This window comes from Nerophis ophidion, linkage group LG09 (genome assembly GCF_033978795.1).
Source record: "Nerophis ophidion isolate RoL-2023_Sa linkage group LG09, RoL_Noph_v1.0, whole genome shotgun sequence".
NCBI classification, from domain to species: domain Eukaryota; kingdom Metazoa; phylum Chordata; class Actinopteri; order Syngnathiformes; family Syngnathidae; genus Nerophis; species Nerophis ophidion.
In genome coordinates this window covers 44,245,425-44,272,545 of record NC_084619.1, presented here as the reverse complement: position 1 = coordinate 44,272,545, position 27,121 = coordinate 44,245,425, and the positions used below count along the sequence as shown (strand labels likewise).

At 41.4% G+C, this 27,121-nt stretch overlaps 1 protein-coding gene across 1 annotated transcript in view; it reads left to right on the top strand.

Annotated features, from left to right (window-relative positions):
• The window catches only part of eno4 (enolase 4), a 153,780-nt gene that overhangs the window by 107,494 nt on the left and 19,165 nt on the right, over window positions 1–27,121 (top strand). Inside the window, exons 11-12 of the mRNA XM_061911042.1 lie at window positions 3,176–3,237; window positions 16,577–16,694. Coding sequence (XP_061767026.1) covers window positions 3,176–3,237; window positions 16,577–16,694 — 180 coding nt within the window. The remainder of the gene's footprint in view (window positions 1–3,175; window positions 3,238–16,576; window positions 16,695–27,121) is intronic.

Sequence of the window (27,121 nt, the reverse complement as noted above, 5' to 3'; positions counted from 1 at the left end):
AGAAAGTGAGTCTTGGCAGCATACGCGAGGCGAGATGCACAATGCTGGACTGGCGATTCGCTGGAGTGAGCAAGCGAGAGAGAGAGCTCTTCTGAGATTCACTTCTGGGCACCGTTTTGCTCTCCAATGAAAATCAACAAACAGTATGGGAATAATAATCAGTAAATGTCACACAGGCGAGGGCGTACGTGCGATGCACGTAACACACTTTAGTGTGATTGTGTAGTGGGTTTACATAATTCACCCACAGAACTTCAGTTATGGTAAAGGAGTTATGGTTGGACATTTCTGTGGTAGTGGTCTCATGAAAACATGAAGATGATGTTGATACAGCTCTCACTAATTCAGCTATTACTGAGCCACGTGCTTTTCCTGGCCACCCAGAGCTTCACCCCTGACGTAATGGCCCCTATGCGGAGTCACGGGCCCGACGGCGCAAGCGTGCGCCCAGGCAGGCGGCACACCGCCATCGACTGTGGTAGGGGTCTCATGAAAACATGAAGATGATGTTGAGACAGCTCTCACTAATTCACCTATTACTGAGCCACGTGCTTTTCCTGGCCACCCAGAGCTTCACCCCTGACGTAATGGCCCCTATGCGCAGTCACCGGCCCAACGGCACAAGCGTGCGCCCAGGCAGGCGGCACACCGCCATCGAAAGCCTTGCTAGCCCTGGATTACACTACTTTCATGCACGTTTTGGTGCCAAAGCTAAAAGGTGCTGCTCCCTTTACAGCTACAACGTGATGTTAAACCCCAAGGCCTGCACTTAGTAGTGGCAATGAGCACTCGGCACATGCGTCGCCTCCCTTGGAACTCCTTTAGGGTGCGTTGAAGTGAGTCCAACTAGAACCAACCAAACTGTATCCAACTGGCGCACCAGTTCAGGCTTTTTACCCCCCAGTGAGTTGATGCTCATGTCCCAAGAGCTAGCTTCTGTAGCCGGGGATCGGACCGCCACGGGTCCTGTCTTCAGCTCCTGACCAGCTCACACTGAACCCAATCACTATTCCCCCCTCCCATGAACAGTGGGCCCATTGAGGGTGAAACCCCCACAATGCGCTCGTTATCCAGTTGCTCGTTATGGAGCCCCACCTCTAGGCCTAGCTCCAGGGTGTTGTCCCCATGACCTGCGTCTGGGTAAGGGAAATCTGGGTCCTTGATTGTGTCTCTTCATACAGGTCTTCGAGCTGCTCTTTGTCTGGTCCCTTACCTAAGACCAGCTTGTCTTGGGAGACCCTACCAGGGGGCATAGAAGCCCAGAGGCATAGCTTATAGGGTCATTGGGACACTCAAACTCCTCTAATACGATAAGGTGGCAGTTCAAGAAAGGAGACAATTTTTTTTTACCTAAATCCTTAACTTCAACAATACTGTATGTCACCTGAATCATTGAGTTTAACAATAATTCCCCTAAATCTTTGATTTTAACTATATACAAACCCCGTTTCCATATTAGTTGGGAAATGGTGTTAGATGTAAATATAAACAGAATACAATGATTTGCAAATAATTTTCAACCCATGTTTGATTGAATGCACTACAAAGACAAGATATTTGATGTTCAAACTAATACATTTTATTTTTTTTTGCAACTAAAAATTTACTTAGAATGTCATGGCTGCAACACGTGCCAAAGTAGTTGGGAAAGAGTATGTTCACCACTGTGTTACATCAACTTTCTTTTAACAACACTCAATAAATGTTTGGGAATTGATGAAACTAATTGTTGAAGCTTTGAAAGTGGAATTCTTTCTCATTCTTGTTTTATGTAGAGCTTCAGTCATTCAGCAGTCCGGTGTCCCTGCTGTCGTATTTTACGCTTCATAATGCGCCACACATTTTCGATGGGAGACAGGTCTGGACTGCAGGCGGGCCAGGAAAGTACCCGCACTCTTTTTTTTACGAAGCCACGTGCTGAATGTGGCTTGGCATTGTCTTGCTGAAATAAGCAGGGGCGTCCATGAAAAAGACGGCACTTAGATGGCAGCATATGTTGTTCCAAAACCTGTATGTGCATTTCAGCATTAATGGTGCCTTCACAGATGTGTAAGTTACCCATGCCTCTGGCACTAATGCACCCCCATACCATCACAGATGCCGGCTTTTGATCTTTGCGTCGATAACAGTCTGGATTGTTTGCTTCCCCTTTGGTCCGGATGACATGATGTCGAATATTTCCAAAAACAATTTGAAATGTGGACTCGTCAGACCGCAGAACACTTTTCTACTTTGCATCAGTCCATTTCAGATGATCTCGGGCCAAGAGAAGCCGGCGTTGTGTCTGGATGTTGTTGATAAATGGCTTTCGCTTTGCATAGTAGAGCTTTAACTTCCACTTACAGATGTAGCGACAAACTGTATTTAGTGACAGTGGTTTTCTGAAGTGTTCCTAAGCCCATGTGGTTATATCCTTTAGAGATTGTTGTCGGTTTTTGATACAGTGCCGTCTGAGGGATCGAAGGTCACTGTCATTCAATGTTGGTTTCCGGCCATGCCGCTTATGTTGAGTGATTTCTCCAGATCCTCTGAACCTTTTGATGATATTATGCACCATAGATGTTAAAATCCCTAATTTCTTTGCAATTGCACTTTGAGAAACATTGTTCTTAAACTGTTTGACTATTTGCTCACACAGTTGTGGACAAAGGGGTGTACCTTGCCCCATCCTTTCTTGTGAAAGACTGAGCATTTTTTGGGAAGCTGTTTTTATACCCAATCATGCCACCCACCTGTTCCCAATTAGCCTGCACACCTGTGGGATGTTCAAAATAAGTGTTTGATGAGCATTCCTCAACTTTATCAGTATTTATTTCCACCTTTCCCAACTTCTTTGTCACGGGTGGCTGGCATCAAATTCTAAAGTTAATAATAATTTGCCAAAAAGAAAATGTTTATCAGTTTGAACATCAAATATGCTGTCTTTGTAGCATATTCAACTGAATATGGGTTAAAAATTATTTGCAAATCGTTGTATTCCATTTATATTTACATCTGACACAATTTCCCAACTCATATGGAAACGGGGTTTGTATATCTCATGAATCCCTAAGCTAGATGGACAGAAGATAAGACATGTTGGCTTATTTTTTAAATGTGTCTTAAGTACTTCCTCCGTTAGGTCCATCAATGAATGTATGAAGAAACCATGATCATGTGGTGTAATGTCCTGCAGGTTCACTTGTATTGGGGACAGTCTGCAATGAGGCCTGCAGTGACGACTCTCTGTCAGACATAGTGAGTGCCGTTCCCTTTCTTTTTCCAGTTTAGTGTCATCAAAATAGAGTATCCTCACCTTGATGTTGGTTGGTTAGTTCTATTGTTTTGTGGATTCACTCGGGATAAACTAAGAAGAAATTTTGGTAGCAAAACATGACATGTAAAATGGTGCACCTACTTGCTAAATGAAGTCATTAAATTAATGCGACCTGAAGATAAAGCTGATAAAGTTCACTGTTAACTGTAGCCCTGTAACCCGGCGGGACACTTAGAGCTGAGTCATCTGTGCAGCATAAAACCAACAGAACAGCCACTTCTACATTACCTTACATATAGCCCTCCTACTTTTGTATAAATGAATATACATTGCAACCTCAGTTTTTGAACGCCTCACTTTTTGTATGATTCCGTTTTTGACAACATCATTAACATTACAATATCAAGACACCACCGATCATGTTTACACAAATTACACAAATTACAGATGAAACATGTCAATGATTCTAGAATAAAATATCTACCAGTTTTAAAAAGACAATTTTAATAAATATATTCGGTAGGAAATGGATGGGTGGATGGATATTCCTGTTATGTAGAAGTATAGCAAACTATTTATTTTTACCTCTGCTATTTATGGCCTACCCTGTCATATTCTATTCAAATTATTTTGTACATATTACTGTTCTTGTGTTACTCATGCAACTAAATCTGGGACATTGGGAACTCAATTTTGTGCCATCTCATGTGTGCTGGTATGACAATAACGTTCATTTTATCCTATAGGAAAAAAGAAAATCACCAGCAGAAACCAATTTTAATCAGTGCAATGTATTTTGGTGTCTGTTGGCTCCAAATCAGCCTCTTTTTTTATCCAGCAGCTTTGAAATGTATTTGCTGGATAGTGATATCTTTATTCCTGACAGTCCAAATATGTTGACACCCATAATGTTATGATTTGTCACACTGTTTTTATTCTGTGTTTGTGTTCAGTATTATTGTCCTTAGTTTAGTGCTATGTTATGTTTCTAATGCTGTTTTCCTCCTTTTACATTTTCTTGTTGGTAGGTGGCTGATTAGCCTCACCTGCTCTCTGTTTACTGATTAGCGTCCTCACTTGTATCGTCCCCTAATCACTCCACTTTATTTTTTGGCGTCTCCCTGTCTTAGTTGCTAGGCCATTGGTGGCTAGAGACTACGGTTTATTTGTTGGCTTTGTTTGTTTTCACGCTCCCTATGTATTTGTGCTCATTTCCATGCTAGGTTGAGCGATTACCAAAGTTGTGGGGTTTTTTCGCTTATGTGTTGATGTTCAAGTAAAGATGTACAGCAAGAGCTGTCCTCAGCAGCTTGGCCATGCCAACCCAACGGCTAGAATCCCAGGATTCTTCCACCAAGTTGAAGTAAGGGGCAGATAGATTTTACTCCCTCACCACCATAGCAAGAGTTAGGTAATCCAATTGATCTCTTCGCCGAAAATTTCAAGACATGGGCCACAGAACACTGCATGAAGCAAACGGAATTTGATGATGTCATGCCAGCAATTTCCAAGACATGTGCAGGGACACATGTGCAGGGACACTGGCGACGGCCGCGCACAAAGTGACGTCATGCTTCTAGTGTCTGTGGTGCGCTCAGATGACGCAATACAAAGGATCTTCCCCCTCACCTGAGAGTCAGAGACTGACAGAGGCTCCAAAGATTTTTTTTTTCAAGTTCTTTTCATCAGCCTCCCTCCAGAGACATTAAATTAACTATAACTGACTACGAGGACATTTTTAAGGATGAGAGCAGTAAGTCAATACCTGCCATCTAAGGCTCAAGTCTGCACTTAAAAGCTCAAGCGCCACTCCTAAAGGTTCACGCTCCACTCCTCAAAAGCTCCACCCACTTTGGATTCCCAGCTCCTTAAACCTCAAGTTGGGCTTCCAAGACAAGTCCCCGCTCTACACACGTTTAAAGTTTTGGAGCCCCCCATCCCTGTTTCACACCTGCTTAAATCTTGGATTATCCTGTCTCAGGTGAGCTGGTGAACTTGCAAGGGATGAAGACACTACCATCCTCTCCAGTGGGTCTGCTGCCAATGCTGCTTCCACCATCTGTCTCAACTGAAGTGGGTCCGACACCACCATCTGCCTTGTCTCAAAGGGGTTTAACGCCACTATCTTCCCCGTCTCAAGTGGGTCCTACACTGCTTCCATCCTAATTTCAAGCCCAGCAGCCTGTTTCTGCTTGGCCTCCAGCCCAGCATCCTGCTCGCCTGATGCAGAAGCGTCCGTCATGCATTCACGGCCTGCCTCCTCGCCGGCCACGAATTTGGTCAGTATATGGCCGCTCTCCGCGCCGTCATCAGCCATTCCTTAGACTTGGGCCTTGACCACAATGGCTGCTGAGGAAACATTCTCACCCATGACCACTGGCCATGGTCACGTATGTGGCCTATTCATAGACGCCCTTCGCTGCATCAGCAGCGATGCCTCCACAGCATCAGCAGCGACGCCCAGGAAATGGGCGTAAAAGTCTACGCCTGCTGAGATTCTGGTGTCTCTTACGTCCACCTTCTTGTCGACAGCTTCAGTGGAGTTCGACTCGCCGCCGACACCTGATTTGTCCCAAATGGATTTAAGGATTTTGTTGGTTTTATTCTGGTTTGGGACTACTGAAAACCTTGACATAGATGGCTTCCCTCACTCCTCTTTCGGACCATCCATCCCCCCTGTCCAGAATCTGTACATTTTCTTTTGTTCTCAAAGGAGTGCTGTTCCTCCATGAGGTGCGGGTTGGCAGCTGAGTCTTGGCCTGAAGCGTTGCTCAGTGGTTGATTTGTTTCCCCAACATATGAATCAGTGCATTCATGATTGTTTTTGTGAGTATGGGGATGGACTAGTCTGTCTCAGGGTGTTGCCTGGATTAAATAGTACTGGGATGTTGTAAACAACATCCTGGTTTGATGGATGGACAACACTCCATCCATCCATCTATTTTCTACCGCTTGTCTCTTTCGTGGTTGCAGGGGGTGCTGGAGCCTATCTTAGCTGCATCCAGGCGGAAGGCGGTGTACACCCTGGACAAGGTGCCACCTCATCGCAGGCCAACACAGATAGACAGACAACATTCACACTCACATTCACACACTAGGACCAATTTAGTGTTGCCAATCCACTTATCCTCAGGTGCATACCTTTTGGAGGTGGTAGGAAGCCGGAGTAGCCGAAAGGAACCCCCGCAGTAACAGGAAGAATATGCAAACCCCACACAGAAAGATCCTGAGCCCAGGATTGGACCCAGGACCTTCGTATTGTGAGGCACACATACTAACCGTTCCACCATGGTGCCCACTGGGATGTTATATTGAATAGAAATTATTTTGAGTTTTTCAGATACACCTGATACATATGGAATGACAATATGTTTGCGCCTGTTGCCTTTTTCCTCCTTATCCACTCTGTACTTATTATTTCTGGAACTGGATGCACTTTTCACAAACAACCCCAGCTGGTTGTACATGTCTTTTGTTCTCAAAGGAGTGCTGTTTATCATTGCGCTGGAGGTAGACACTTAAGTGCTGGTCCGAAGAGTTTGTCCGTCTATGCTATGTCAGCTGGTCGTTTGTGAAACGTACATCCAGTTCCACACAAATAGTGTCATTCCATATGCATTAGGTCTATCTGAGAAACTCAGAATATTTTTTATTCAATAAAACATCCCAGTGTACCCACTGGGATGCATGGTGGAACTTCAAACCAGGCAACACCCTGAGACAGCATATTATTGGCGGCCCTGCGATGTGGTGGCGACTTGTCCTGGGTGTACCCCGCCATCCGCCCAATTGTAGCTGAGATAAGCTCCAGCGCCCCCCGCAACCCCGAAGGGAATACGCAGCAGAAAATGGATGGATGGATAGACGTATATCATTGGCAGTGTTGGGAAAGTTACTTTTATTCTATTGAGGGTGGTCAGCTATAATAAAAGCTAAGATGTTTTTACGAGAATACAAGTAGAGTATGCTGTAACTCTATTGGATTGATTTTAACATATGTCAGTAACAAGATGTATCAATCAAAATAACCCCCATACTTTCATTTTATTGCAAGTGTGTCCAAACAATTGAAGGGTGCAGGGGCAACTTCAATATGTTTCGTGCATTAAAGATATTGAAAGCAACACAATGTAGATCAAGCCGTAAATGCTAAACAATCTGAACAAAACATTTAAATTAACTTTGTGTTATAGCTAAAAAAGCAAACTAGTGTAGGAGGTAATCTAACCCCCTTGAAATGTTTAATTTATATGTATTATTATTTACAATTTGTTATATTATATTATTATCATATACAATTATTACTTTTTTATTAGGATTTTAAAGATGATTAAAAAACGCTTTGAAGACGTGACTAATGGGAGCCACTGTTGTGGCCTTCAAAGCCCTCTCAAACAATTTCAAAACTCTCCATCAGTGTTTTATATACATGCTGCAAGGCTATATGTAATGTAGCAACAGAAACATTCATAACAATATGTAATAATCACAATATTACATTATATATTTTCAAATAGTATATTTGATAATTTTAATCAATAGCAGCACTTCCTTCTCTGGCACATTTATTTCCGTTCACATAGCAGCGCACTTCCGACTTCTAGCATCGACTGTGTGTTCCTACAACCGCAAAACAGTGTGTTCTAATCATGGCAGATTTGGTAATAGACAACTAAGATGACTATTTTTGGACAAATAAGGATTCACAACCTTATTTTTTGGAAGCTGAATTTATAAACGTGGGATCAACTGCTGCTTTTAGAAGTGAGCGCGAAGAAGAGGGTGAAATTTTGGAGTTGACGGAAGAGAGTGGGGTTGGTGCGCGTGACGTCACAAGTTGTAGGGCTCTTCACATCCTCACATTGTTTATAATGTGAGCCTCCAGCAGCAAGAGCTATTCGGACCGATAAAGCGACTATTTCCCCATTAATTTGAGCGAGGATGAAAGATTTGTGGATGAGGAAAGTTACAGTGAGGCACTAAAAAAAAAAAAAAAAAACGACGGCCCGGGCGGCGGCAGATGTAATTAGACACATTTATTAGGATAATTCAGGAAAATCCCTTATCTGCCTATTGTGTTAATAGTATTTTAGTGAGATTATCCTGTCATACCTGAAAGTCGGATGACTGCGGTGAACGCCAGTTTCTCTGAGAGAAGCCACAGCTGCCTTTTTGACAGCTAGCGGAGGAGGTCCCATAATCCACTGAAGTCTTCGGTAAGAGCTGACTTAATATCACAATTTCCCCATTCAAAAACTTGCTGGTTGACGTAGAGAAACATGTTCGCTTGACCGCTCTGTGTTAAAGCTTCACAACAAACAAAGAAACACCGGCTGTGTTTCGGTGCTAAAGGCAGCTGCAATCCACTTCTTTCCACCAACAGTGTTCATATTTGACGTCTCCATTGTTAATTGAACAAATTGCAAAAGATTGCAACGCAGATGTCCAAATTACTGTGTAATTATGCGATGAAAAGAGAAGACTTTTAGCCGTAAGTGGTGCTCGGCCAATATGTCCGCTACAACCCAAAACGTCACAAACACGCGTCATCATTTCGCAACGTTTTCAACAATAAACTCCGTGGGAAATTTAAAATTGTAATTTGGTAAACCAAACCGGCCGTACTGGCATGTGTTGCAATGTTAAGATTTCATCATTGATATATCCAAGATGGCGGCGCCCGGAAGGGCTGCGACCTCGAGGAGCTCCTGCTAAATATGGAACATTTGGCAGAAATACTGGACAATTCTACAAACTTTATGGCTGGCTCACATCGTGGTCACTCCGTGATCAAATACCACCGCCAGACACTTCTGGATGTGGACATATCGGGCCGTTTTGGACTGATAGACGCGTGCTTGCTAGACCTGCTAACTAGCACGGGAATACTTTGGCGGCTACATCCAGCGGCCTGTGAAGCAGGGGAGTATAGTAGCAGCGGGGGCCGTCTACGGAGCAGACGCCAGCGGTGTTATCGGAAACGCGGATGCCGAGCGGGGCTAAAAACAAAGCAGAAGGTTAATCCCCACAGAACACCACTTCCCTCCATCCTGAAGCCGGATTTAAATGGAAGATGCGATACTACTGGTCTGGGTAAGGAGTCAGTTAAATTAGAACAAGTTTTTCCTGCTTTGAGTGTTTCAGAGTTGGACATGTGTTTTACTGAGGTGGCTAACTATGATGCGTGCAGTTTATCAAAGCAACAAACAAACAATCGGAAAATTACCGTCGTATCAATTCCTAGATATGGTCGTAATTATACTAAATGCACTGGGCATAATAAACACAACATTATTAATATTGCTACTATTGATAATTTGATCAAAAATTCCCTAAAACAGCCCACTACCTATAATATAGGTTTTTTAAACATAAGATCATTGTCTCCCAAAACGTTGTTAGTTAATGATATCATCAGAGACAACAATCTTAACGTCATCGGTCTCAGCGAAACCTGGCTTAAACCAAACACATTTTTTGCGCTAAACGAGGCTTGTCCTCTTAACTTTACACATGGGCATATTGCCCGTCCTCTTAAAAGGGGTGGGGGGGTCGCACTAATATACAACGAAAACTTTAACCTTATTCCTAACATAAATAATAAATATAAATCGTTTGAGGTGCTTACTATGAGGTCTGTCACACCGCTGCCTCTACACCTGGCTGTTATCTACCGCCCCCCAGGGCCCCATTCGGACTTTATCAATGAATTCTCAGAGTTCGTTGCTGATCTAGTGACACACGCCGATAATATAATCATAATGGGGGACTTTAATATCCATATGAATACCCCATCGGACCCACCGTGCGTAGCACTCCAGACTATAATTGATAGCTGTGGTCTCACACAAATAATAAATGAACCCACGCATCGCAACGGTAATACGATAGACCTAGTGCTTTTCAGGGGTATCACCGTTTCCAAAGTTACGATACTCCCGTATACTAAAGTATTGTCCGATCATTACCTTATAAAATTCTAGGTTCAGACGCATGTTCGGTAAACTAATAATAATAATAACTGCTATAGCAGCCGCAACATTAATACGGCCACAACGACAACTCTTGCTGACCTACTGCCCTCGGTAATGGCACCATTCCCAAAGTATGTGGGCTCTATTGATAACCTCACTAACAACTTTAACGATGCCCTGCGCGAAACCATTGATAACATAGCACCGCTAAAGTTAAAAAAGGCTCCAAAAAAGCGTACCCCGTGGTTTACAGAAGAAACTAAAGCTCAGAAATTATTAAGTAGAAAGTTGGAACGCAAATGGCGCATGACTAAACTTGAGGTGCACCATCAAGCATGGAGTGATGGTTTAATAACTTATAAACGCATGCTTACCTTAGCTAAAGCTAAATATTACTCAAATCTCATCCACCGTAATAAAAGCGATCCTAAATTTTTGTTTAGTACGGTAGCATCGCTAACCCAACAAGGGACTCCTTCCAGTAGCTCCACCCACTCAGTTGATGACTTTATGCAATTCTTTAGTAAGAAAATTAAAGTCATTAGAAAGGAGATTAAAGACAATGCGTCCCAGCTACAACTGGGTTCTATTAACACTGACACGATTGTATATACGGCGGATACTGCCCTCCAAAATAGTTTATCTTGTTTTGAGGAAATAACAGTAGAAGAATTGTTACAACGTGTAAATGGAATAAAACAAACAACATGTTTACTTGACCCACTTCCTGGGAAACTGATCAAGGAGCTCTTTGTATTATTAGGTCCATCAGTGCTAAATATTATAAACTTATCACTTTCCTCGGGCAGTGTTCCCCTAGCATTCAAAAAAGCGGTCATTCATCCTCTTCTTAAAAGACCTAACCTCGATCCTGACCCCATGGTAAACTACCGACCGGTGTCTCACCTTCCCTTTATTTCAAAAATCCTCGAAAAAATTGTTGCGGAGCAGTTAAATGAACACTTAGCGTCTAACAATCTATGTGAAACCTTTAAATCCGTTTTCAGGGCAAATCACTCCACGGAGACAGCCCTCGCAAAAATGACTAATGATCTATTGCTAACGATGGATTCTGATGCGTCATCTATGTTGCTGCTCCTCGATCTTAGCGCTGCTTTCGATACCGTCGATCATAATATTTTATTAGAACGTATCAAAACACGAATTGGTATGTCAGACTTAGCCCTGTCTTGGTTTAACTCTTATCTTACTGATAGGATGCAATGCGTCTCCCATAACAATGTGACCTCGGACTACGTTAAGGTAACGTGTGGAGTTCCCCAGGGTTCGGTCCTCGGCCCTGCACTCTTCAGCATCTACATGCTGCCGCTAGGTGACATCATACGCAAATACGGTATTAGCTTTCACTGTTATGCTGATGACACCCAACTCTACATGCCCCTAAAGCTGACCAACACGCCGGATTGTTTTCAGCTGGAGGCGTGTCTTAATGAAATTAAACAATGGATGTCCGCTAACTTTTTGCAACTCAACGCCAAAAAAACGGAAATGCTGATTATCGGTCCTGCTAGACACCGACCTCTATTTAATGATACAAATCTAACATTTGAAAACCAAACAATTAAACAAGGCGACACGGTAAAGAATCTGGGTGTTATCTTTGACCCAACTCTCTCCTTTGAGTCACACATTAAAAGCGTTACTAAAACAGCCTTCTTTCATCTCCGTAATATCGCTAAAATTCGCTCCATTCTGTCCACTAAAGACGCTGAGATCATTATCCATGCGTTTGTTACGTCTCGTCTCGATTACTGTAAAGTATTATTTTCGGGTCTCCCCATGTCTAGCATTAAAAGATTACAGTTGGTACAAAATGCGGCTGCTAGACTTTTGACAAGAACCAGAAAGTTTGATCACATTACGCCTGTACTGGCTCACCTGCACTGGCTTCCTGTGCACTTAAGATGTGACTTTAAGGTTTTACTACTTACGTATAAAATACTACACGGTCTAGCTCCATCCTATCTTGCCGATTGTATTGTACCATATGTCCCGGCAAGAAATCTGCGTTGAAAGGACTCCGGCTTATTAGTGATTCCCAAAGCCCAAAAAAAGTCTGTGGGCTATAGAGCGTTTTCATTTCGGGCTCCAGTACTCTGGAATGCCCTTCCGGTAAAAGTTCGAGATGCCACCTCAGTAGAAGCATTTAAGTCTCACCTTAAAACTCATTTGTATACTCTAGCCTTTAAATAGACCCCCTTTTTAGACCAGTTGATCTGCCGTTTATTTTCTTTTTCTCCTATGTCCCACTCTCCCTTGTGGAGGGGGTCCCGTCCGATCCGGTGGCCATGTACTGCTCGCCTGTGTATCGGCTGGGGACATCTCTGCGCTGCTGATCCGCCTCCGCTTGGGATGGTTTCCTGCTGGCTCCGCTGTGAACGGGACTCTCGCTGCTGTGTTGGATCTGCTTTGGACTGGACTCTTGCGACTGTGTTGGATCCATTATGGATTGAACTTTCACAGTATCATGTTAGACCCGCTCGACATCCATTGCTTTCCTCCTCTCCAAGGTTCTCATAGTCATCAGTGTCACCGACATCCCACTGGGTGTGAGTTTTCCTTGCCCTTATGTGGGCCTACCGAGGATGTCGTAGTGGTTTGTGCAGCCCTTTGAGACACTAGTGATTTAGTGCTATATAAGTAAACATTGATTGATTGATTGATAAACAATCAGACTGCGTGGTCAGTAGTAGTGGGTTTCAGTAGGCCTTTAAACATAAGATTATTGTCTGCCAAAATGTTATAAGTTAATGAGGTCGTTAGAGACAACAATCTTAACATCATTGGTCTCAGCGAAACCTGGCTCAACCCTGGCGATTTTTTTTGCGCTGAATGAGGCATCTCCTCCTAACTTTACCAATGCACATATTGCCTGTCCCCTTAAAAGGGGTGGAGAGTTGCACTAATATACAATGAAAACATTAACCATACCCTAACCTAAATAATAAATATTGTCACACCGGTGCCTCTCTACCTGGCTATCATTTACCGCTCCCCCAGGGCCTTATTCGGACTTTTTTCAGCGAATTCCAGAGTTCCAGCTGATTTAGTAATGCATGCCGACAATATAATCCGAATGGGGGACTTTAATATCCATATGAATACCCCATCGAAACCCTCCGTGCATGGCGCTCCAGAATATAATTGAGAGCTGTGGTCTTACACAAATAATAAATGAACCCACACAATGGAGCGGTAATATGATAGATCTAGTTATTGTCAGGGGTGTCACCACTTCCAAAGGTATGACACTCCCATATACCTTATAAAATTGGAAGTTTTTACTCATCGTCAACAAGCTAATAATAATAAGACCTGCTTTAGCAGCCGCAACATTAATGGAGCCACAACGATAAGTCTTGCAGGCCTACTGCCATCGGTAATGGCACCATTCCCAAATGATGTGGGCTCTATTTTTAACCTCATTAACAACTTTAACGACGCCCTGCGAGAAACCATTGATAGTATAGCACCGTTAAAGCTAAAAAGGACCCCTAAAAGGCGTACCCCATGGTTTAGAGAATAAACTACAGCTCATAAATTATCATGTAGAAAGCTGGAACGCAAATGGCGCGCGACTAAACTTGAGGTTTTCCATCAAGCATGAAGTGATAGTTTAATCAATCAATGTTTATTTATATAGCCCTAAATCACCAGTGTCTCAAGGGGCTGCAAAAACCACAACACAAACCACAACGACATCCTCGGTAGAGCCCACATAAGGGCAAGGAAAACTCACCCCAGGGGACCGAAAGCAATGGCTGTCGAGCGGGTCTAACATGATACTGTGAAAGTTCAATCTATAGTGGATCCAACACAACCGTGAGAGTCCAGTCCAAAGTGGATCCAACACAGTAACGAGAGCCCCGTCCATTGTGGAGCCAACAGGAAACCATCCCAAGCGGAGGTGGATCAGCAGCGCAGAGATGTCCCCAGCCAATACACAGGCGAGCGGTCCATCCTGGGTCCCGACTCTGGACGAGCGGTCCATCCTGGGTGCCGACTTTAGACAGCCAGTACTTCATCCATGGCCACCTTATAACAATAGGGGGCAGGGTTGGGGGGGGGGGTTGTACATTGTAGCCCGGAAGAGTTAGGGCTGCATGGGATTCTGGGTATTTGTTCTGTTGTGTTTATGTTGTGTTACGGTGCAGATGTTTTCCCAAAATGTGTTAGTCATTCTTGTTTGGAGTGGGTTCACAGTGTGAAACATATTTGTAACAGTGTTAAAGTTGTTTATATGGCCACCCTCAGTGTGACCTGTGTGGCTATTGATCAACTATGTTTTGCAGTAGCTTACTGCGTCTATAGAAGCCAAAGAAAACATATGGCTGGGCTGCCACGCTGTTTGTACAGGTTGTAGAGGACGTTAAAGGCAGTGCCTCCACGGGGGTATAATTCGGGAGGATAATCATCCCTGGAGGGGCACTGAATGTTGGGAGTCTTCCGGAATAATCGAGGGTATGCAAGTATGACGCTGTAAAGCGCCATTCATATAAAACTTGCGGGCCGCACCAACATTAAATTTTCACATTAAGGTGCGGGCTGCAAAATAATGTCTCGCGGGCCCCGTGTTTGAGACCCCTGCTTTAAAGTATGACACAATTTGTTTCCAGTACAGCCCGTCCAAGAGCAGACATGAAGAGACAGGAAGAGTGATGTTTCTCCACAGGAGTTGTGCTCAGTTTGAGACGTGATAAAAACCTTGATGAAAGCACAAATGAGCACGACACAAAACTCGAGACTGGCAACTGGGTCGAAGATGCCACCATTGTCCATCATACCACGGGGAGTGAATGTGGGGGTTGGGTTTACCTGTGTGTGTGGTGTGTATTTTTCGTGGATGTCTGAAGAGTTGCTTGTCTCTTGATCTTGGTGATGTCACAGATTGTTTTCGCAAAAACACAGCCAGTCATTGCAACAGGTGTATGTTCATGAAAGACTGGGAAGGACAATGACCTGGCCAAGCCGTTCCAATGGAAAAACAAAATCAGATTAGAATGTTTGTGTTTAAGCTAGCAAAAACTAATTTAAATCAAATTTTCTATAGCAAAGGCTTCATGTAATAACAGTTGCGTGGATTTTTCTAATAAAAAGAGATGTAATTCAAATGCAGAAAATGGTATACGCAAGTAAAAATTCAAATGTATTTAAGAATTCCGACACACAAATCGAGCACATTTCTTTGTTACATCACAATCAACTTGGAATCAGCAGCAGACGTGTGTCTTACTATGCCCAGACCACGCCCTCTTATAAATACGCAAATCGTATTGAAACTAGCCATCTGCTTGAGCTGGGCATAGTCTGACCAGTCAGTAAGGGATGCCTCTTTCTATAGTTTGGAGCAAACGGCAGAGTGATTGTGAGCCTGACATTGCTGTGTATCGGATAACTGAATACAGACAATAAAAAGAAATGGTCGTTTCAGAAGGAAAAGTGAAGAAAAAGATAGATGTGTGTTGGCAAAATTGACTAGGGAAAATGAATGATGCACCCAGTTTCAAAATATACTCGCTAAAATATGTAATCTTTAGAGGTGGGTGACTTTGATTACCCCAATGTAAAGTAATGTAACTGACAACAGAATGTGTTTATACAGTAGCATGCTCACATGAGCAAGATTACAGTTTTATGTAAAACCCTTCTGATGGGCACATCAATCAGTCTAACGAAAAAAGTTGGCACTTTTTTAATCAACATCACCTTTGTGCTGCTCAAGTATCCACAGCCTGTAGATATGTACAGAGAGCAGCTATGGAGTTACTGTGAAAATGCGCACAGAAAGAGAAGCATCCTCCTTTGTTGAGAGCCAAACAGAAAAGAGCATCGTCATGGAGTACTATTGCCAAATGTTTCAAATAAGAACATAACACAGCTAATTACAATGGCTGCTTTTACTGGGTTAGTTGATTGGATGGTTGTGTTTTTAAACACTTGTGTTCTTCTTGAGGTGTTAAATTTAGAATAATCTTCAGAAAAGGTGGAATGGTAGAATAGCATTAGCTACATTGTCAGATGCCAAATATTAGCCGTTTTTCTACTATTTAGAACGCACATAGAAGAGAAAGATGTGTGTTCTTGTCTCACTTAAGGATAGTGGGTAATGGGAATAATAAAAAAAAAATAAAGGTTTACTTCAATATAAAGCTGTGGTTTTTATCTAAATAATATAACTGGTTATATAATTTATTATTATTGGTTTTCCAATAAGTTTGGACAGTCCTGCTGTCCTTGTGTGCCATCATCAAGCCGAAAACAGAGTGATTGTTCCTTTGGAGACATCTGTCACCTTCTTTGTCCTCTTTACGCTTCTTTCTTCTAGGCTGTGGGTCTGGGTATGGACTACATCAAGGTAGGAGGTCTGAGGTGTGGCGAGAGGATGTCCAAATACAACAGGCTGCTTTGTATCGAGCAAGAGCTGACACAACACGGAATCCTGGGTAGGTTTCTTTTTTCAGGCTGCGTCCAGAAAAGAGGAGGTCACACAAAAGAGAGAGTGTGAAAGGGAGCAGTGTGTGAGGAATGACAAGTATTTGTGTGTGTGTGTGTGTGTGTGTGTGTGTGTGTGTGTGTGTGTGTGTGTGTGTGTGTGTGTGTGTGTGTGTGTGTGTGTGTGTGTGTGTGTGTGTGTGTGTGTGCGTGCGTGCGTGCGTGCGTATAAGTATGAAGTACAAACGCTGCTTCCATATGAGTTGGGAAATTGTGTTGGATGTAAATATAAACGGAGTACAATAATTTGCAAATCATTGTATTCCGTTTATATTTACATCCAACACAATTTCCCAACTCATATGGAAACGGAGTTTGTATGAAAGTAATATTGTAGCAAAAATGTTAGCAAACCTGTATCTCAATCTGTGCGTCTGTACTGATTTGTGTCTATATATCAATCCGAGTGTGTGTATTCAGATCTGCGTACGTGTGTTTTAAGTTGTCTGTCTGTCGAACCCCTCGATAGGCTGTCTACTTACACGTGACTTTTGCGACACTTCTGCTGCATAAAATTTGAGCACACGCATTCAGATTTGTGAGCTGGCCTGCTGGCTGGTTTGAGTGCTGACATGTGGGCGGGATGCGTTGACATATTCCCCCGTTAAGGGGCTCCGTTCCCTGGTATGGATTTGTGTGGGTGCATTGCTATTTGGATGGACGGGATGCAGTTTTGTCATATTTTTATCTTTCCCTCCCTCGGGAGGATTCAACAGGGTAGTTGCTGGATATTCCATTTCAATCGTTGGGGTCGCTTCAGGTGGGGTGGGTAATTCCTGTGGCCTCGTGCTGGGCGGTCCAGCGGCGGCCGGCGTGGTTAGGGTGGCCTGCGGTGGTCCCTGTGCCCTGTCTTCTGCTAGGGGGCGTCTGTCTATGGCCTGTTGCTGGCTTTTCCGGGCGGCACGGCGGACTTGGCTCTGGGGTTCCTGTCATTGGCTGGCATGGTTGCGTGGTCCCTTGTTCCCTGGGCTCTCTGGGTGGCTGGGGCCATACTCCGGCTCCCGCACATACCGGTAGACAAATACATTTCGCAAATACAAATACACATAGAGACTCGCATATACATAACTTTTTATATATATATATTCTGCATCTTTTTTATTTTATAATTACATTTTTGGTTTCACGCTGATTCCTCCTTCCATTGACACTTATGTCCTGGGAAGAGACGATCTCTATGCAGCTCACAGGGTGAAAAATTCAAAAAGCGCAACACCAGTTGTATTCAGGGACATTCAAATGATCATTAACACTAATGGCAACATGTGAATCAAATTAAATTTGGTCTGTGCACAGAATTTAGCAAATTTGTTTTGATGTTGTGGTTCATCCTTTTCAACATCTTGGGACTGGGGAGGAACCTATTTTCTTGTCCGAGAGCCTTTTCGACCAAAGCTAAGTGAGTATTTATTTTTAAATGGTTGCCGTTGTTTAACCTAATATTTTTGGGGAAACCATGTCAGGGTAGTAGATAATTTACAAAACATTTGATTACTGAATTGGCATCCTCCTTTGAGGTTGGGGTTGCTTCCGCAAACCACTGTAATTATCAATCAAATAAAAACCTTGACGTGCTCAAACTTGACACAGTCCAAATTTACCTCCTCCCCCCTCTGTCCATGAAAAAGGGACAGTGTTAGTTGTAGTAGTAATAGTAGTAGTAGTAGTAGCAGTAGTGGTAGTAGTAGTAGCAGTTTCAGAAACATCCAAGAAAAAGAAAAGGCAGCTGATAGTCAAGCGCAGCAAAAGCAGAGGCGGAGGACAGGTCATGTTTGAGGTCAATGTTTGCTTTTGCAATAGTAATTTGATATTTTACCACACATAGTGAATTATTGTGGCCTCAATGATTCACTAAGTCATTTATTTAATTTAGTCTTTATATGATAGGTCAATGCACAGAAACATTGTTCAAAAAAAAGACGTGTTGTACCCGATTATATCTAAATAGTAGCTACTTTCCATCTGCAGTCCCTGGCTACCTAAATTAAAGGAATACAAAAATAATGCAATAAAATGATGACACTAATTAATAATGTATATATATATATATATATATATATATATATAATAATTCATAATTAATCAATAAATAATCACAATATAGCATGTAATCAAATTAAGACAATGCCCTTTCATTGACACATACTTAAATCCAATACAACCACACCTTATTTACATCATCACACAAAGACAATACATGCTCTTGTTCACATCTGTCATCATTTGTAAAACTACTATGATTTTAACAGACTCACAATTGTACAACAAAAATGCTCTCATGGATAAATATAATGCACATTCATTTGATGTGTCAAACATAATGCCCGCCTTAGTGACCGTGTGAGCAGTTCTGATTGCTCCAAAGCCACTTTTTAACTTAAATATTTCTATTCCTTTTGATATAACAGGGAGAAGGCTAATTGGTCTGTACTTGTTGATGTCTTGTTTATTTCCTGCTTTATGGATTGGGATGATAGTAGCTGTTCTCAACGTGATAGTGAAAGTGTTTTCTGTTATTGATGTATTTGTCAATGTTGTTATAGGAGCAGTAAGACTATCTTTATACGTTTTTAGGAAGAAAGTGTCCTGACCATACATATCTCGAGATCGTGAGTTTGATAATACAGGGAGGATTTTGTTTACCTTTGTTTCATTTGTTAATTCTAAACTTAGTCCATCCTGAATAAATGGCAATTCTTTGCACTGATTTTGAGGGACTTTTTATTCATGGTTTGTACAGACTGGACGGAATGTTCATTAAAATGATTACTTATGTCCAGACTTTCTGTGATAGTATCACCATTGATATTTAATGTTATAGTGTTGTTTCTTGTTTGCTCTTTTCCAGTGAGTTTGTCAATGGTTTTCCATAACTGTCTAATGTTCCCTTTTACAGCTTTGATTAATTCTAAGTGAAAGTCAGCCCTAAACTTCCGCATATGCATTGTAACTTTGTTCCTCAAACTTTTAAAAAACATACGTATTTAGACCTGTTTTAATTGCTCTTTTGAGAGCTGAGTCCCGATTTTTCATTAGAATCTAAATTGTTTCATTAATCCAAGGAATTTTTATTTTAGCACTTTTCTTTCTGGGTTTTGTTTTAGTGTATTTCCAAATAATTTCTTTAATTTTTGTCATCCAAATTTAATTCTAGTAGGGCTGCTTAACATTTGTGTCATGTAGAAGCCATTCCTTAAGTTTCTTTCGACGTGATTTATTTATTAACCAGTCCAGATTAACGTCCGCCATAACGTTAAATTCTTTCATACTGTGCTGTTTGAGGATGTCTAAAAATGAATTGAGAAAAATGTCTTTAGCTGTGGGTGGTCAATATACTACAATTACCTTGAAATACATTTCTGAGGAAAATGTAATTTTAATTTCAACACTCTCAAGATAATCTACTGGGAGTGTTATTTGTTCCCTTTTTTAATGTTTTCCCTTACATAAATCATAACTCTTCCCCCTTTGTCACTTGATCTGTTTTTTCTGTAATCTTGTACCCCGGGACATTAATTAGAACAAAAGGTCTTGCAGGTACCTTTGTCTCCAATAGACAAAGGTACCCCAGATTAAAGTCTGACAGTAACTGCTGAATTTGTTCAGTATTGTTCCTGTCGTAGAAAGTTGAATGATGCGGACACGTTTGTTACTGAATACTTTCTATCAGACTTCTGTTTCTAAGCGACTCTGTGTATGTAATAAGCAACTATAATTATTTGATATGTTTAAAAGTGTTGTTTTAGCTCAGCTGTTGTGTAGCTGCTAGCTCCTCGTGGCCTACAGCGGGAATGTCCAAATTACAGCCCATAGCTATGTGTTTAACAGACAACCAAAACAATTTAAAATGTGGTATTTGGGTGTCGGTTCAATCAGCGGCAGCTACGCCCTGTTTTATCACTGGACCTAAGTCTTTGGTTTCGTAGGCGGAACAGAGAGCAAGGGAACAATGTGGGACAGCATTTGTGTCCATCTTATACCATGTTAGTTGTCGCAAAGATTTGTTAACATGAGCGGCCACACCCTGAGTTCCAACATATATATACATAAAAGGAGTCAAAGGCCTCCCGGTATGAGTAGTCTAACTGGTGATCATAACATATGGCGGGTCGGGCGGTCGTACACACGGAAACAGCTCAGCCAGCCAGGGTTTTCACTGATAGAACAGTTGCAACAGGAGTTGGGGTACTCAGCAGGTGTCAGCCATTTCGGTGGTATGAGCTCATGCTCATGGAGGAGCCTTGGTAGTGGTGTCGCAGCTTGGTGGTTGTATCGTCAGGTAACACCAAGAAGGTCCCTTCTGTGCGATATTGAATGTTAGGGTACAGTTTGTAAAGCAGGTCATTTACAAGCAGGCACAGTGTGTGCAGGTCGACCACGAAGGGGCGCTTCAGTGTGTGTCCAGCAATTTGAACCAGAAGAGGTGACAGGTAACATTCTTTTGACCTCAGCAAAGTCTTCGACCTTCAAAAGGGAAGCACACAGTTTCTTTGGTACCTCTGCATTCAGATATGAGTTGATGGCACCAGTGTCAATCATGAACTGATAACATTGTCCGTTGACACTTATGTCCAGGCGGGGTCTGTTTATATCTCTTGCTGGGCATCCAGCTGTGGGCGTCCTTTGTGTTTGTCTGGCGGCATGACGGGACCCTTACTGTTCGGAAATGTTAAGACAGTCTTGAACCCAGTGACCAGGTTGGTCCCCGGCGAAACAGTTTCCACCCCGGACTGACCTTGAAGCATGGCGCTGTCCACCACCCGAGTCCATTTGTCTGGTCTCACATCTGTTGCGGATTCTTTTCTTCACCTGCTGGAACTCAAAGGAAGGTCACCCACTGCTGAATATACTTTAGTTGATTTTTGACCTTTCGGTTCTTTTGACATTTTTGCTTCAGAATTTGTTAATTAAGAAATTGTTTCCTTTATACTCTATCACAGCTTTATCGTTGTCCTCTTGCTTAGTCCAATTCTGCATATCATGTTTAAAACCACAGCATTAATTGTCCCATTAAATGCTAAATAAATGTTAAATCCACTAAGACTGGCATTTGTGTCTATCAGTTAGTTGTGCACTCTGACCTCCAGTCGTGCGTGACACTGCACAAATCAAAACCATGCATTTATTCTCGTCCCTCCAGATTCCATTCCACCATTATTTTGATAGCGCGGTCCACACACACACAAGGTTGTGTGCTAAATGATAAGCCGACCAAAACTTCTGTCCTTTGTAACACTTTACATTTCGATTCTTATTAAAGTTATTAATGTAGGCTTTTATTTGTAATTATTATTCATCACTATTCAGAGCAAAAGGTTGTAAAGGTTATAGTTGTTTGCATTTTACTATCAAAATTCTATGGCTAACTGAAAGCTGTTGAGATTTGGTGTGTCTCCTTATTATGCCATTATCCTATCTTAGCTCACCACCTAGATGCATGGTGTAATGCAATGTCTAAATAAAATAAATTACTCCAACTTAAAAATGTTAGTCTACACTTTAAAATTAAACAGCCTAAAACCTACTTTTATTATATTCATTTTCAATTTCACCTCCACCACAGCAGACATTTTCCTCACAATACTATCTCAATACCCCATACATTTTAAAACTATAGCATAAGAGGTGTTTCACAACAGTGGTTTAATAGTTATTTAAGTAATATATCTCAATATGTGGAAAATAATAAGACTAAATCACAGCCAAAAAGAACAACTTGTGGGGTTCCACAAGCCTTGTTATTTGGACCTAAGTTATTTACACTTAATTTAAATGATATTTGTTCAGTATTTAATAAATTAAAATGTATTACGTTTGCAGATGATACCAATGTATATTGTTCAGAAGAAGACTTGAAACCGCATATTGAATATATGAAAGGAAAAATATCCAAATCCATTGCTATTCCGTATAAAGTAAGACACATGCTGAATAAGAAATGTCTGCATATGTTATATCATTGTTTTATTTTTTCCATATTTAACATATTGTGTTTGGGTAAATGTTTTATGGAACAAATATAGACCCAATACTTAAACTTAAAAACAAATCATTAGAATAATTAACAAAGCGTGCTACTATGAACATTATAGTAGAATTTATCGTAAAACATTATTGAAAAGTTCTAATATGCTAAAATGTTCAGATATTTTATTTTTTAAAACAATGGAAATTATGCTTCGAGTAAAGAACAGCCCTTCCAGCTTGTATTCTTATCTTATTTACATTAAGAGGAGAAAACTATTTATCTCTTTAAAAACACATCAATCCAAAAATCAGTCTTATAAAACACAACAGGGTCAACAACAATCCAAAACAAAATAATGTAATGCGTCATTTTTTATCTCTTAACAGTTATTCCTCCTCTATTATCTGATCCTATTGCTAATCCGAGCACAGTTCATGATGTCTCGTCCTTGTAAACACTGAACAGACCACTTGTCTTGCAGACATTTATTTCCATTTAGTTTTATTCTCTACATGTAATTCTACGTGCTTCAGTGTCAATTAGAAATTTGCTTTCTTTATTTATTTCAATTACTATTTGTTATATCAAATGTTTATAACACAGAGATCTATAGAGGCAGAAAATATGTATAAGAAATATAAAAACAAGCTAATTGGTACACTACGAACATCTAAGAGGGAATACTACAGTCAATTACCAAACAAGAACAGAAACAACATGAAAGCAACATAGGGCATCATTAAAAATGGTGCTAAAAAAGATTACCCCCAGTACTTTCTAGATGGAAATGCAAAGATTGACAATATTTACCAAATAGTTAAACATTTTAATGATTACTTTATTAATATCGGAAAAAATCTGGAGCAAATGCAAATGACGGGTCAGTTTCATTACTTCCACATGTCTCCAAAATCATGGAAGAACTATTAGATAATTTTATCAACAAAAGTGGGACGCTCGTGGAGAACCAATTTGGATTCAGAACAAATATCTCAACATCCATCCATCCATTTTTTACCGCTTATTCCCTCTTAGGGTCGCTGGCACCTATCTCAGCTACAATCAGGCGGAAGGCGGCGTACACCCTGGACAAGTCGCGACCTCATCGCAGGGTCAACACAGATAGACAGACAACACTCGCACTCACATTCACACACTAGGGCCAATTTAGTGTTGCCAAATAACCTATCCCCAGGTGCATGTCTTTGGAAGTGGGAGGAAGCCGGAGTACTTGGAGGGAACCCACGCATTCACGGGGAGAACATGCACACAGAAAGATCCCGAGCCTGGGATTGAACCCAGGACTGCAGGATCTTCGTATTGTGAGGCAGACGCACTAACCCCTCTTCCACCGTGAAGCCTCTCAACATCAATAGCATTAATCAAACTAACAGAGGAAAACATTTCAATAATGAATAAAGCAAAACACATCCTGGGCCAAAAATCACTTTATATTCTCTAATGCTCACTAGTGTTACCATATCTGAGTTATTGTGCAGAAATATGGGGAAACAACTACAAATGTGCACTACATTCGTAAACTGTTACAAAAAAAGATCAACTAGAATAATACATAATGTTTGATATAGAGAACATATAAAACCCTTTATTCATTGATTCAAAAATATTAAAATCCGCTGATTTGGTAAAATCGCAAACAGCTAAAATGATGTGCAAAGCAAATTATAACCTGCTACCAAAAAATGTACAAAAATTCTTCTCAGCTAAAGAGGAGAAATATAACCTTAAAGGAAAATCTAGTTTAAAACATTTGTATGCACGTTCAACACCCAAAACCTTTAGCATATCAGTATGTGGAATTAAATTATGGAATGGATTAAGTAAAGAAGTTAAACATTGTACTGATATGATCCACTTTAAGAGGCCGTTCAAATTAATAGTGCTTCCAAAGGAAAAATGAGAAAGAAGAAAGATTATTTGAAACACTTTCAACCTTATTGAAAATAAGATATTGTTCATCTCAATATGTTAATAATGACTGAATTAATTAATTACATATTACAAAACTGCTGTATTACTTATTCACGGATGTCATTCTACTATAATACTATAAAAAAGGTCAGTGAATGAATATATATATGTATTTGTAAATGCTCTAACCTGGGAAAGGGGTAGGAATAAATAAGCTTTGCTTCTTCCTACTTCTTTTCGGACATGATGTAATGTGAAATAATATGAAATTGTCTGATGTATTATGTTGTAAGTATGTTCATGACCAAACCTGTGACTCAGACTCCATGATTCACACAGGTGTGACTATAAACGTCGACAATATTTTGATTAAACCCGGCCACTCTACGGTTGGTAGAGTGGCCGTGCCAGCAACTTGAGGGTTGCAGGTTCAATTCCCGCTTCCGCCATCCTAGTCACTGCCGTTGTGTCCTTGGGCAAGACACTTTACCCACCTGCTCCCAGTGCCACCCACATTGGTTTAAATGTAACTTAGATATTGGGTTTCACTATGTAAAGCACTTTGAGTCACTAGAGAAAAGCGCTATATAAAATATAATTCACAAATGTCAATATATTTAAATAATCAATTTATCTTCATCATATTTAAATAACATTTTATTAATTTATTTGTTATACAACTATTAATTCAGAGCTACAATGTGTTCTAATCTATGATGTGTGTGCGTGTGTATCTTAACTCCCACACAGAAACTGTATGGATCAGCAGAGCATCAAGGCTCAAAGGACCAGTATACTAAACACATAAAATAAATGAATGATGAATCAACGTATGCCTCGCTGTCCATCCATCCATCCATTTCCTACCGCTTATTCCCTTTTGGAGTCGCGGGGGGCGCTGGCGCCTATCTCAGCTACAATCAGGCGGAAGGCGGATTACACCCTGGACAGTTCCCTCCGGGTACTCCGCCTTCCTCTCACTTCCAAAGACATGCACCTGGGGATAGGTTGATTGGCAACACTAAAACATTGGCCCTAGTGTGTGAATGTGAGTGTGAATGTTGTCTGTCTATCTGTGTTGGCCCTGCGATGAGGTGGCGACTTGTCCAGGGTGTACCCCGCCTTCCGCCCGATTGTATGTCTCACAATCCAAATGTATTTATTGATATTTAGATGCGTATTTATTCATATACCTTTAATTTTACTGGAATTAGCAAGCACAAACTACCAGTACACTCTACAGACTGAGAACAGCTGTTCAAACACACTTAGTAACGCCAAACTAAATGCTAACCTAGCCTTACTAGGCCTCCGTAAAATAATTTTTGCTAACCTAGCTCAATGATGAACTAATCCTATGCTAATCCAATTTATGCTATGCTATGCTATGTTATGCTAACAGTGACACACCTCACCCGGCCCATGTCTAACTTGCAGCACGTCACACAGCCTCGTCACACGCCCTCATTTCCAAGACACATCTCTGATCTCAAATGTCTCCTAACAGAAGCTCCTCTCGTATTTAATTCACACCGTATGCTATTTCAAACTTTGAAACTTGCATACAACAAAAATATATCCGGGAAGGAATGGAGGGTAATAGTTAAACAGCTATGTCTTATCTCTCACAACACCTCTTTTTATTACTGCGTCACACGCGCACAACAAAACATTTTAACAAAGAGAGAGAGCCTATTTCTGTAGTCAAAATCTCAGACCCTTCTTACAAAACTACAATATCGTACAGTCCCAATCACACCCACACAGTTAACCGGGAGGAATCATCAACACAGTTAAAACAGCCTCAACAGTCAACTACTTTTCTCACCCAGAAGCACAGCTGTTCTATATAAGACCTTAATAATAATAAACAACATTTATTATTCACTCTGAGCTGGACGAAATGACTCGGGAGGGAGAAGTCTGGGCATCTCTGCTTAGGCTGCTGCCCCCGCGACCTGACCTCCGATAAGCGGAAAAGTGGAATGAACATGCAGGTTGCCTCAGAGACACTTGACATGCACACTGGTCCCTGCACAGACCATCCAAATGTGCTCTCCAGTGCAACTAATGTCTCTGTCAGTCGCTCCACTCTTCCTGAGACAATTTCCCAATAGTAGTCTGCTTCTATTAGGACAGATAGTTCAGGATCATCATCATTATCTGGGAAGTCTGCTAGTTGGAGTCCTTTTTTCTTGAGCTCATGTTGAATCTGGTCACCGGGAACTTTCATCACAGCTGAGCACACTTGAGGTGTTTCTAAAGCCTCAATTTCAATTCTTTGCTGGTTGTCCCAGACATTCTCCAATATGACCTTCACTGTGTTGCGTTGTGACATTGTGGGGACAGAGGAGCCAAACGTGTGAAGAGTGAGTGTCTCTTGTCTTATTACTGGTAAGTTCAGGCTCTTCACAAGGTTTTCATGGATGAAACTTCTCTGACTCCCTCCATCGAGTAAACAGCGAGCCATTTTTCTTC